Source organism: Calypte anna, chromosome 20 (genome assembly GCF_003957555.1).
Source record: "Calypte anna isolate BGI_N300 chromosome 20, bCalAnn1_v1.p, whole genome shotgun sequence".
In the NCBI taxonomy this organism is placed as follows: domain Eukaryota; kingdom Metazoa; phylum Chordata; class Aves; order Apodiformes; family Trochilidae; genus Calypte; species Calypte anna.
In genome coordinates, this window is record NC_044265.1 from 8,643,666 (window position 1) to 8,657,777 (window position 14,112).

At 40.3% G+C, this 14,112-nt stretch overlaps 1 protein-coding gene across 1 annotated transcript in view; it reads right to left on the reverse strand.

The window, feature by feature from the left end:
- Window positions 1-5,269: 5,269 nt before the first annotated feature.
- Window positions 5,270-14,112, reverse strand: part of BCAS1 (breast carcinoma amplified sequence 1) — a 39,373-nt gene continuing 30,530 nt past the window's right edge. The window contains exons 11-12 of the mRNA XM_030463048.1: window positions 11,450-11,716; window positions 5,270-6,454 (exon numbers count right to left, since the gene is read on the reverse strand). Coding sequence (XP_030318908.1) covers window positions 6,380-6,454; window positions 11,450-11,716 — 342 coding nt within the window. The 3' untranslated portion in view covers window positions 5,270-6,379. The remainder of the gene's footprint in view (window positions 6,455-11,449; window positions 11,717-14,112) is intronic.

Genomic DNA, 14,112 nt, shown 5'->3' on the forward strand with positions numbered 1-14,112 from the left:
CCTACAATCACCAAAATGCTTCTAGTGTGCACCATTAAGTGTGTCCTCTGGTTACAGGGAATTGTTTCTGTAAAATTTAAGACCTGGTCCTGCCCCATGATTGGAGATTTGAATATAGATACAGCCATTTTGTGTCAAAAACAGGTGCTAATAGAATTATCTACCCTTAATTACTAAATGATGCCTGCTAATTTGTGCTGCAGACATTCAAGAGGTTACTATCTCCACCTACTTGCTCTCCTGTTCTTCTGGCAGCTGAGTAAAAGAACACCTTTCAGTCATCTTAGGTCACATCCAGGGATTTTAGTTTACAGAGATAAATACCTAAGGCTGTAAAGTACTTTAGCTGAAGATCTAGTACAGGTTTATTTCTGCACATCTCCTATAGTACTTCTAGCACGAATCACCAGACTTTAGGAACTAACGAGGTATCCGAGGTTTACATGAACCTGATCCTCTCAGCAATGAAGCCTGATGTGCATCCATACATAACGTGGTATTATTTCTGGAGTGATGGCAACATGTCCTTACATTCATATGTTTACTGGAAATAGTTTAAACTATGTACATGTAGGAATTTATGGTCTCCTATACCAATGCTGGCTGAGAAGGCTTTGAGAAGGAACAGATACAGGATTGGAAGCAGGCAGCAGGACATCTGCAAGCTAAACTCTTTCTGCCCCACAAGCCTTGCATTGTGCCCTGTTAACCCATGCTGCCTCTCAGCCCACACAGGTGGAGGCTAAAGGCAGCTGCTGGCAAAATCCCATGCTTTATTCCAAACCCACTGTCTGTGCCCTTGAAGGGAGATGCTCCCTAAATGCAGCACTCTATGATAAGCTGCCTGCAGAGGAATCATGACAGCAGTGTTTTGATTTGGGCCTTCCAAAGTGAATGAGTGATAGGAAGATTTTCAGTTCTACCAGACACACATATGTTCTTCTTTTCTATCAGCCTTTTGCTTATCAGGAGTTATATAATCTTATTTGTGTAGGAATAGGACACTTGATATTTATATGCTTTTCCAATGCTGTGGATAAGTGTTTAAAAATAAAAAAAAGAAAAAGTAAAATTATTGTTTCAGAGGCAAGCTCCATTTTATAAATCAAATTTTTCATATGCGGTTCTTTTCCTCCATTTATGACAGCTGCTGCAGTGTTCAAAACCCACAAAGAGAAAACTTCCTGTGGTGACAGTACCTCAACATACTGGGTTATTCCAATTTCATTTACTCAAGTTATACAATTTCAGTCTATACCAACTAAGAATCTATTTCTCCAATTGACTAGAAACTGCTGGCAGAAAAAAGTGAAAACTGCAACTTAATCCTCTCACTTCCCTTATGTTTTCCAAACAACTCTAATGAAGTAATCACAAACATCCTCAAAATATATGAAGCACTGTAACAAAGATGAGTCTGCAAATTTCTAATCAAGTTTTAAATGTCCTGAACAGTGTGTCCAGGGTCTGTCTTTATCATTCCCCATGCACTGCAATAATCGTAGAGAACCTTACTCCTTTTCTGTGTAAATGTAGGTGGGGGGGCAGTGCCAAATGCTGCATCACCTGCTTACAGTGGGATGTGATAAAGAAGGAATTTGGACTTTGTACCTTTCCGGTTTAAAGTCAAATCACTAATGCTTCCTGTGCAGGAGTCTGTTTTCCTATGCAGTTTAGTAGGTGACAAATTTAATAGGAAATGATTAAGTAAAAGCAAAAAATGTTGATAAGGGTGTTATTCTTCTTCAAGGCTTTTGACCATTTGTTTTCAGAAAATCATACAATCTTTAAGGAATTAATATGCATCTTCAGTCTCTGTCAAGGCTGCTGCAGAATTTCCTGTTTTTGTGTTCTGAGAACTGCTAAACTGCTGAAGTTGCCAGTAAAGACCTGGGTGTGTTATCCAGAAGAGGTGGAGTCTATAGCAAATCCAAATTCTTTGCTGATATTCTCAAATTACTATAGTGAAGTTAGAGCTATTATATTTCTAACCTCACAAAGAAGTCAGTTACCACAGCTACACTTCATCTGTGCATTAATCCTTTTTGTTTATCTTCTCTTGTTCTCTTTCATATGTATGAAACGCGGATTTTATTGAAAAAGTTACCTCAAAGGCAGCTATAGACATTTACATATAAAAAGGTATTAAGGTAGTCTTAAAACATGAAAAACAAACCTGTGAAGCAATGTTGTCACTTGAATGTCACACCCTGGTCTCAGTGAGTGCAGACTGACCCGTGGCTCCTAAAGCAAAGAAAAGACAAGATTCACAACTGGAAAGCAACTTCTCACCAGGCTGAGGGTAGATACAGATCTGGCATAGTCAAGAGGAAGAAAGTCTGTACTTTCTAGATATGCTTAGCAGTGTTTATCACTTTTCAAACCTCCCTGGCAATGTAAATACAGCATGGTTGAAGGATGCACACAGTTCAGCAGAACAAACCCTTTCAGCAGACAGGTGGCCCAACAAAGAACCTCTGAAGATCCTTTAATACAAGCACAACAATTTAATTATGAGTTTCAGGCCTGTATTCTGTGAAGCTGGGACCCACAGCAACTCTGGCATTCCCTCTGCTTTGGCCACCACTGGAGGAGGCCGAGGGGGCCCAAAAATGTGTGGCCCAGGTTGTGGGGCACCAAGATGGGGTCCCTGCCCATACAGACAGACAGCAATGCTCTGGCACCAGCCTTTAAAGCAACACTTGAGCCCCCACGGGTCACATGCAATCCACCAAGCAATTCCTTATACTTTGTGGCCATTTCGCAGCTACCATCAAGACCTGTCCCAGCTCCCTCACCACAGAAAAGCCAGGAGTGGTCACAGCAGCCATTACTGTCCCCAAGCACAGACATGGGCCAGCCCTCAGCACTGCCTCAGTTTCTCTCCATTGCCTAAAATGCAGGGTAGAAGACAACTCTGCCAGTCCTCCTCCCCACCCTGGGGACAGGGACAGGTGACTTCGGGCTGGGTGTGGAGACAGAGCTGGTGATGGAGAGGGGCCTCAAGCAGGACTCCCTCAGAGACACACACAGGACAAGCAGTGGACAGGGCAGGCCAAAAAGCAGGGGTCTTGCTTACGCTAAATAAATGGTAGCTGCTAAAGTACAATTATCTGTGTGTGCTGGTAATTTGGTGCTGGTGAGGCCTGGACTGTTTGGTATGGGGAATGGCGCTGCTCTGCGGGGCGTGTGCTTCGTATGAGACAGCACAGGGCTGGAAGTTACCTATGGAAACCTTCTTGAAATGCTGTGGAGTTAAAACATCGGGATGGCTTCTGGAGAAGAAGAGTTGAGCTCAAATATATTTTATGGGAAACAATTTGTTTTCAGGCAACCTGCAGCACCCAACCTGCCTCTGTGTGGCGGGGGCCAGTGGGGTGCTCACCCCACAGACAGCCCCACGCCAGGGCCCCCGGCCTCACCAGCAACCTGATCTTCTATGGAACAGGTGAAATAAACATCTGTCCATTGGAGGAAAGGATTTCTTACACAAAAAGTAGTAATTTTAATCCATTCCCTGGGATTTTTATAAGACAGCGTCAGCTTAAAATTCTTTTGAAATGCCTACATGAAACGCACCTTAAGATCCTTGAAATGGTCTGATCAGCTTCAGTCCCCCTCAAAAGATCCAGCGCATAAAACCAGGGCTTATTTGTTGACTAAATAGAGTCTAAATGCAATGTATTGCTTTGGTTGATCTTTTCCCTTGTCTTGGATTGCAGTCTTTTCCAAAGCTTTGTTGTCCAAATATCTTGCTAAGCTTTACGGGGCCTGGACATTAAAGCTGTACTTTTATGTTTCATATATGACGTGTGGAATGCGGAAGCTCCACTTAACTCTGGATGCGTCTCCTAAGACCTTTCTTCCTCTTGGGGCTCCGTGTGTTGCTGCTCTATGAGAAGGCTGACGTGCTGCTTCAAAGCTTGTGTTGTTCCTGTTACCAGAGACGAATCACACAAAATGGGGTTTCTGTGCTGGCGGCAGTGCCAACACTGACCGTTACTTCATCTGCAACAACAGCTCCGTGGCACAAGGTGCATCCACAGCCAAACTTATGGTTTTTCTTGTTTTTCTGCCAAGAGGATTTCCTGATTCCTGAAATTAGCCCCATTGCCAAGTGATACCGTCAAATCACGTGGTCAACAGTTCTCATGGCCTCAGGAATACAGGATTCAATTAATCCAAAAGAAAATATCTCACCATGAGAACAATTAGGCTTTGGCATAAGCTCCCAAGGGATGGGGTGGATGCCCCTACATTGGACAGTTTTAAGACTCAGCTTGAACCACCTCATTTAAACCATGTTTTTACCCAGAAAGTCTGGACTGGGTGATCCTTGAGGTCCCTTCCAACCTGGCATTCTACAGTTCTATGATTCAATAGAATTGAATCTATGATTCAATCAGACCTCTTAAAATACTGTCCTAACCGTAGTCCTAACCTAAGTCCTAACAGAAGTCCTAACCTAATCTATCCATAATATAGTATTATTATTTGCACTGTCTATAGTATAATAATATATATATATAGTTTATAATACAACAAATTAACTGGAATTATTTTAATTTGAAAATTGCTGAAATACTATTCTAAGACAGAGGCAATTACAGCAGTATGAAGTCACCAAATAGCATGATAGCTTATTCCTCTTTTCTGGTAACATTCACTATGTTGACATCTGGCACTTTCATACCCACACAGTGGTTGTCTCACAGTATGTAGCTTTATATGCATTGACTTAATTAAAGCTGTGTACTCTTGTAGTGTAGACAAAGCCCAAAACTTTTTGGGGAAGGAAAGCTGGATGTAACAGCTTCTTCTCTCATTCTCCCACAAATGGGGATGAACAGAAGTCATCAGTCCTACACAGATATAGAAGTAGGTCTTGTGAATCAGGTTTTCAGTCTGTAAGCAGTAACTCTTGATTGATATCACTTTATATGGCATCAAAGGCCCATTGTGCTAGGGAGAAGAACAGAAAGTACTATTATAACTAAAGGGCCTTTTGTCTGTGCTCTCTGCACGTAGAACCACTTACAAGTTTTGGTTGTCTGCCCCAAGTCCTCAGGTTTGCAGAGCTGAGTGCAAAAAAACCCACCCACCTTCAGTCTCTCATATGGAGAAACAAGGCTTTTGCCTATTTTCTGTGACTAGCTAGAAATATAATCCAGCAGATTTTAGAGAAGTCTCATTTGATTTCCAGTTGTAATCTTTATTCAAATAAAGAATGACAGCTATTAACTTCACAGGTGGTTGCATATGTGTTGATTTATGTCTTAATGTCACATCAATCATCAGAAAACAGGGATGTAAATAGCAAATATTTTTTTTAAGTTTAAATCAGCAAATGATTTTTTTTTTTTAAAGGATGAGTTTATTTAATCTTAAGGATGTCAAATATACAGTACTGTATCATTCACATGTTAGTGTGGATTAAAATGTCAGGCCCACAGTTCTCTATCCAGGTTAACTCAGGGTTGAATAAACCACAGAAATCTAATCTTAACTTTCATTAAAATTTATTAACTACAGTTATTACAGGAGTAAAGTGAAGCAAGAAGGAGCCTGGATTTTGGTTTTTATTAGGATTAATTACAAATATGGATATAAACAAATACCTGAAAAAACAACTAGTTTCCTATCATCTGAAAAACATTAATAAAAGGATTGTGGGTCCAGCCTCCGAGTTAGGGCTGTGCGGGGGCGCGGGTGCCCCCTTGTGTTCCTAGTAGAACCTCAAATAGGTTTTAATTTGTTATCCCACCTCATCAAGACAAGAGAGAAGTTGTCTCAGTCATGTAAAGCCTTTGCATTTTAGCGTTTTAATTTACATTAATACCCAACGTGAAGCATAACTTTATAACCACTGATTCTATTATACTGCAGACTTCTTGCTAATTTCAGCTCTATTGAAAACCACAAAAAGTGACTTGGTTGTTTTTACATTTCAATATAACATTTATCAAAGGAGATTTGTATTTTTTTTTCCTGGCTGCTTTAAAGCTCTCTAAAGCTGAGGATTTGTTGCTCATGCCTTGCTGCACAAACTGCATTCCTTTGTCACATGCAATTTTCCTGCCATGTATTTAATTCATTGCCACTTTCTTACCTTACATTCTCTGCCCTCTACAGACTTCAAATCTACCACATGACCTTTCTTGAAAAATACCACACATTGCTTGATGATCTTCAGAGTTGCTTTCTAACATCTAATGAACAAACCCTGTCAATTATACACCTTAAATGATACACCAATGTTTGCTTTACCCTCAGGCATTTGATGACAGCCATGAAAAGGAAAATAATGAGATAATGACTCATCTCTACTGCAAGGGAGCTAACAGGGAGCTGCTGATCCTTCAGCAGCCACGTGGATTCGTTACTTGGATTTCCCAGCAGGTAGGATAGACACTGGGTCTGTTTGCACTTCTGCATCAGATGTCCTTTTGGAGCCCTGTGGAGTAAGATATAGAAGTTTATAAACATTTTCAAATATTTCACAACAGTTAGGGCTGGGATTACATGTTAGAGCTTTGCTAGCAGATAATCCACTTGCTTCACCTCTCTGCTTTTCTTAATTTGTCTCTAACATGCATTAGCATATGAGCTCCATTTGCATCATTAAAAGCCCTAGAAAACTACCACCTTTGACTGCCTAAATGTGTTGGGTTTTTCTGATAATTTTCCCAGTCATGGAAGCAATTGTCTTTAGAAACTGGACTAACATACCAGAGACATGTTGCTGTGTATTTGTAGTACTGTAGTTTTGGCAGAACTTTCTCTAAAATATCCCTGGCCTAACCGGTTCACTGAAACCATGCTAAGAGTCCTTCAAGCATGATTAATAGTGTATTATAGCCAGCCTTGGTCTGCTCTAACTTAAAGGAACATTAAATACTTTCATGCATGACAAGTATTTGACAATGTTAGAGTGATAAAGCTTTTTTACACTGGAAATATAATTCTGGTTTTGGAACAAGTTCAAGACACTAATCTTAGATGGAGGAAATGCATCGCTCTGCTGTAACTAACAGATTTTTTGACCAGTAGTTGGTCAAACTTGGCTTTAGATTTAGATGCCTTGACCTGATTTTACTGACTGTGAAGCCATCAAAACTTTATAACATGACAGCAAAAAGGATCCACAAACAGTCTGAGGTCACTGTTAACACTGCTTAGGATACCAATCCTGTTTGTAGCCAGATGCCTAAAGCATTAAATGCTGAACAGAAAAACAGCATGACAAAGCTAAAGGTGACTGCTGTGTGCTTTCCCTACAACAGGAACTGTGCAAAATCATATGTGAATTGTCCTTTCACACAGTAGTTTTCACACTGGAAACCTGACTCATCACTTTAAGTCACCATAGGACTATTCTGTGTCAGACTGGGAGAGTGAAAGATGTCAACTTCCTCATCCCTTTTAGGGAAGTAAAAACAGTGGGATTTTATACTGATTAGTCTCTACCTCAGTGATAGTCTTAACTTTTCACCTTTGAAAACCTAACTATAGAAAAGAGCAGCCAAAAATCACAATGGACTAAAAAATCCCCTGTCTTAAACTAACTGTAATCTTGTGCAGCTCAGTGGGCTGTGATGGGCTTACTTCTGCTTATGCTGAGGTTGAATTTGAAAGAAGCTCTAGAACAGAATAAAAATTTTTGCCTACCTATATGTACCAGCAAATAGAAGGTAAATTTTAAAATGTAGTATATTCTAATATCCCTCAAGTGATGCCAAATGAAGTAGTCATTCAAAATTTACCCAGCAACCCTAAAAACCTGCACAACAGTTACCAGTGTACAGGAACAGCGGAGTCTGACAGCTGCTGCTGTTTCTGTCTGATGCATGAAGCTATTAGGCCATTTCTAGACCGATCTAGAAAACAAGCTGTTACTATTTGCCATTCTTACCATAAATTGGAGAAGGAAGGAGTAGAAGATAGAGAGCTCATTTGGGACAATCCCCATTTTGACTCATTTAGCACATTTGCACAAGTGTCATATGCTATTTGCTTATACTACAGTTTCCCTGCTGCACCCATTTTCAGGGTGGATGCTGATTAAAGCAGGAAGCTTTGAAGGAGTCTGGCTGATGCTTCTGGTTAAACTGGAATTTCCAAGCCTGATGTGAAATAAAGAACTTTGCTCCTGCCCTTTTAACTGACAAATTCCAGCTCTGCCCTCAGATACAGAACCACAAGTACCATGGGCTCACATTATGCTCAGTTACTTTTCACAGCCCCTTTAGTGCACTGGAACTTGCCTGCATTTGTGACAGCTAAGCTGGAACATACTATTTCGGGCAGAGCTCTTTAAAGTGCACACACACAGGAATGTCATGGTGATAGAGTGTGTTTTATTTCCAGCTTGTGCTCAGAAGTTTGTGTCAATATACTGGATACTCTGATCAGAGTAGGTCAGAATAGTTTCTACATGCTAAGCACTCCCAGCTTCTGACAACTTAAGTATGAGTTATTCCAGCTCAGAAAACAATGTCATTAATCTTTTTTTTTTTTCTTTTTCTTTGTAAGACTCACTAAATACCTTTTATTTTCTATAGCATATAAATTAATCTCCTTTACCATAGGAACAGCCACTGGACCTTATCATCTGTGCTAAAACCACACAGCCACGCCGTAACACTGCTTGCATAAGTTTCTGAAACCTCTTGTACCAAAGGTTTCAGCATTTATTAGCCCAACTGGGAACAGATGCTTGTCATCACCTGCATTCCTGCACTATGACATCCTCTTACTCCATGCCCTTTCCCAGAGGAATTGACAACTTCAGGAGGGTGGTGTTAAAATAGCTGCTATTGAAATAACTCCCTAGAATTTAGGAAGGGCTCAGTAGGCACAGACCATGTAGACAAATACAGTTTGCATACCTGTTAGGTTCTGTTTCCATTTTATCATAAAGTTTTATCTATAAACCTTAATAGAGCTGCTGAATTATTACCAGATATTTGAACTGTTATCTTGAATGGAAATTCTGGCACTGGCTTGCCTGTGATCTGATAGAGTGATTAATGACTACTCCTTCCTGGGACCTAGTGTGATCACCTGGGAGATATGCAGAGTATTTTTTAGAAGCATTGCAGAACAAGGTTTCTTAGGTACGGGCAATCTTCTTGGGGGTATTTAAAAAAATGGTATTAATTTTCTGGGAGGTATTTTCCATATGCAGACCTAGTTGTTTTAACTCTTCCTCCCAGTTCAAAAGCACAATAAACTGACCACATCAGTTAAAAATGATGTTCTTTTTTTTCAGAAGAACCATCTTCTAAAATGGGAGGTGGAATCTGTAGGAATGCTGTTGGCCTCTAGAATTGCAACAGAAGATAAGGGACTACACAGCCAAGTTGTCTGACATTGCACCTGAGCAAGCAAAAATCTCTCACAGAACCTCTCTACTTGCTTTGCAGTTATCCTGCATTTTGCCCCCCAAATGGTCTTTTTTCAGAATCTCCTCTCTTGATCAAAAAAACCTTTTTCTTACCCTTTGAATCAGATACCTTTCCTGCCTCTCTCTGTGTCGTTCATGAACTTCCACTTGAGAACATGTTTCCTTGCCAGCTTGTACTTCCTCATTTCTCCCCTCTGGAATAATTCTAATTTTGTACCTATTGTTACACTATGAAAGATTTTTGGATACAGCTTGGATGAATGACACCGTACAAAATAAAGTGCAATTGTCAATAAACAAAACCTTTCCCACACAGTGGCAACAGTGAGAAGTGTGACAAAGGAGGGCTGTCAGGGCTTAATTTCCACAGACCTCCAGACCAGAATCTCAGTTATCTCAGGAAATCATAAATGTAGTTCACATTTGCCCCATTTCTAGATAACCTATGCCAGAAAAATGTGGCCCTCTTCCTCTCCCCTTCAGTTGACATAAGAGATCTGTTACCATCATCTAAGTGGTTTAAGTAACAGAATTACTACTGATTTCACTCTGGGATGAACCTAGATGAGTGGAAGCTGCTGCAGGTTGATAGTTACTCCAGGTGAATGCCAGGACTCCCCTTGCTCCACCTACACTACAGGAAAATCCCACTGAGTTTGCTATTGACAGAATTTTACCCCAGAATAATGGAGTAAAACAGAAAGCAGAAGCGGCAAAACTTTTGCTAATCAATATTACAGAAAATTTTCTTTTGTTCTTAATTCCCCTTCTAATATATAATTATTATGCTAATGCAAATAGCCCTCTGTGCAATACACAGTAATTCTGTGAAATGAGTGCAAATGAACACTTCTTGTGATGTGGAAAAACATCTGCCCTTGGATGAGTCAGACTGCTCTGCATGGCAGCCTAATGTTATACCCTAGTGTCCCAACAAGGCTGATTCTCAAATCTGTATTTCCATTTTGATCTATATTGCTTGGCTTTTCTTCTTTCAGGCTATCTTTCAGGACAGAGCCTAGCTGGCTCTATCATTCCTGACAGCCTTTGAAGTGGGGTAGGGAGGAAGGAAGAAAAGCTGGATGTGATCAGCTGAAATTTGTCAGTTTACAAACAAGGTTTACAGAGGATGCTGAAAATGACCCCATAGTTCTGCAGATTAATGGCTGGTGTGACAGTGAGGAAAGAGGAGCAAACTGCATCCTTACAACTGATTGATAAAAAGCAATGGAAATCTTGCAGAGGTTTCAGAGGTAGTCCTAGGTCTAACCTGTACTTTCATTTCTAAATTGGTCCCTGAATATAGACAAGGGGAAAACAAAAATGTTTCTCTGAGGAAGTCCTTGCTGCATCAGTAGAACCAAGCCTTATAGAAACCGAGGATTTTAGGATGCTGAATTATTTCATTTCTACATTTCAGGTGTCAGTGAAGGGGGCATAGCTAATTTAAGGTCAGATTTAATAAAACAAAGCAGAAAGAAAAAATACTATATGCATTTTTTTTGTGTGCTATAACAAATCTATAACGAACTCTGAACACGAGGCCCTTATCTGGTGGCTACTGTGCTGTTTCCCATCCACCCAGTGCTCTACCTTGATTTTTTTCCTTGCAGGAATTTCCCAGCTCCCAGGGATGTCCCAGCTGCTCTGAAGCAGCACCTGAACCACCCTCATGGCAAGGAGGTTACTCTGGTAAACCGGCACCACCTCCACTTTTCCTTAATAATCACACTGTAATTTGTAGGTGGTTCAGTACCTGCTGCAGGAAGAGTTGAGTCATCCCAAGGCACAAGGCACAAACCTTTAAAACAGGGGTGTGGGCACAATTAACAGCTCTCCCATAGGAAACCATACCTTGCTGTGAATCAGTACCCCGAGGCCCAATTTTCTCATCTTTGCCCAAAAACTTGCTGCTCTCCAGCCTCAGTCCTGCAAGCTGCCTGCCAAGTTGCACTCCATGCATCTCGCATGGTTAACAGCTTGCAGGCTGCATGCTTAAATCAGCTGAAAAATTACTAACAAGATAAGATGAAGTTAACATACAAGACCCTTAAAGAACCCCCCGAGTGACTGCCTCTTCTCTGTCTTCTTGAAGGAGGGTTCCTTTGAAGCATCTCCCCCGTTCTGGATGGAGTCGGTCTCAGCTGCTGGCTGCTCCCTGGAGTCTGGCTGCTCCCTGGTTTCCTGTTTGCTGCCTTTCTGCTTGCTCAGCTCCACTGTAGACTTCTTGTCTTTTGAACTCTCTTTGCTCTTTTGGCCCATAGGTTCAGTTTCAGACGGGGCAACTGGCCTCTCTGTGGAGTTTAATGTCTAAAGCAGTTTCAAACAATGGTTATTTTTAGCATGAAATGCAAACACTTTGGAAGGCAATCCATAAATATATTTAAAAAAATGAAAGGCCACCTGGCAGGGAAAAATCCTGCTGTCCAACAGGTTTTCATTTACAGCTTGGGATGAACTCCTGCAGCCTTGACTTAGGGAAGGACTCCCAGAGAACTGATAAAATTACTTATACGAGCAAAGACTGCAAGATCAAACCATCCCTGTGTAGACTTAACTTTATTTACACATATGTCTGTGCCAAATCTGTTTTAGGAGACAGAGAAGATGCATGGAAAGATGCGGAGTCAGAAGCATGCACTGCCAACTGAGACTCCCCCAGCTTTTCCATCCCAGGCTGTTAAAGTACCCAAAAAAAGTGCAAGAGAGAAAAGAAGTAAAAGACACCATAAAGAAAAGGATAAAACTAATTTCACTGTAAAAATGTGACACTGCACCAAAAGATTAACAACATAGGGATTGGCCATGGAAGGCCACAGCATTACAGCAAGTTTCATGTGCAAGTGCAAAAGAGATAGCAAATATTTCAAAGAAAAACACAATGACAGAGCACCTATTTATAGTAAAGGAAAATATTATGAAGCTCCAAGAAGTATGGGATATGTTTGAAGTTCACAGGAGAAAAATCAGATCTGGCAAACCTGTCACTGTTTGCAGCGTAGCAAATGGCTAGATATGTTTTTACTAGGAGGTCTATTTGTAAATGGGATCTTCTTTTTCTTATGCAAAAAATTATATTGCCTTATTTATCAACATAAAAATTAAAATAACACACAAATTTGCCATGTTGAAAAGCTGGAAATCTTACATCTGCCCTCAGGGCACAGCTCAGAGATTAATGCTGTGTTATTTTTCCAGCTTTGGGGATTTTACCATTAGTCTTGAAATACTTGGTGTACTTTTAAAGGCCGAGGATTATACACTTACTTGACAAGTTTAGCTTTCATTAAAAACAAATACACTTTTAGACATCATGATTTCAGAGAAAAAACCTGAAAGCAGAAACTCTAGAGAAACACAGCAAAGACACGTCTTGTATCTATTTAAAAAAACAAACCTCAGACTATTTTAATTTTGGGGAAATAAGAAATAGAGGGAGTAGCAATACCACCACTAACCTTTTTCACTTGATTCACATTTCTTCCCCACCTAATCTTAATCCCCCCCATATTTAAATTATAGGACCTGCAATTATTTAACATATTTGGTCTTGATAGTTGAAGTCCTAAACAAAATACGTGCTTGTAGTTAACTGTTTCCTTTTCCAAAGGGCAGGCACACATGGCTATATATTTACTTATATCTGGATTTTTGTCTGCTTTTAGAGTTAAAAAGTACAGTCACAAAGCTAGTCTTTGCCCTGGTTCTGTAGGAGATACTTGAAGACAGCACATGAAATCTGGAGATGCAGGTGATGCCCTATCTATACACCACAGGCAGGCACCATCTGATTGTCAGTAGTTTATTAAAGAAAATTAAATGATCTCAGTGTCCAGTAGAACTGGTTCCTGGGGCTGCACAGCCACCTCACACTGTCTGCATCTTGTTCCCCTGGCTTGAGGAGAGGCACCTGCTTGGATGCACTTCTAAGCATCCAGGTGATGCAGGAGCTCTCCCAGCACAAGGATGAACAGAACTTCATAAGCCCAGATGTAATTCTGTCTCTTTCTTTCTGACTCATTTGAACTATCAGACAGGAAGCCCTCATTGCTGAACCCATCAGTGGGTTAGACAAGATCCTTCTTACTCTTCTTTGTCTCAGCTTGCTTTTGAAATGTTTACAGTTGCAAATGTGCATATTCAGGTAAAAAATAACCAGTGCTCCCAAAAACACAACTGTGAGGATAGATCTGAGTTCAAAGGTGCCAGAACAAATTCTAACCTTTATTAACACTGTGAAATCTGTGGGTTTATTCTGCAGGTGTGAAATAAGAGTTGAGTCTTCCCCACCACATATGTTTGATGGTGTAAGGAGCCTCACAGCTACAGCATTGCAGCCAAATCCAAACTGGATGCAACAGGACTATTTCTCTGAGCAGGTTTGGGCCTTTGATGTTAGTCAAACAAAACACTTAAAAAAAATATTCATAATATATTTTCCAGGCAAAATAAATAAATAAATAAAATCCAATCAGATAATCTCTTTGAGGTGTTTCATATTAACCTTAAAAGGCAGGAAATTGGCATGTTTTATATTGACAGGAGTAGCTCAGGAAATACAAAGTGAAGCCTATGAATAATGAAACATGTTAATGTTTCGTATTCTAAAGAGTGATCTGCACCTGACAGATTGCTTTTACTCTCTCAACATTAACAATGCCATTGAAAAAAAAAAAAAAGATAGTGGTTTTCCCCATTGTGCTACA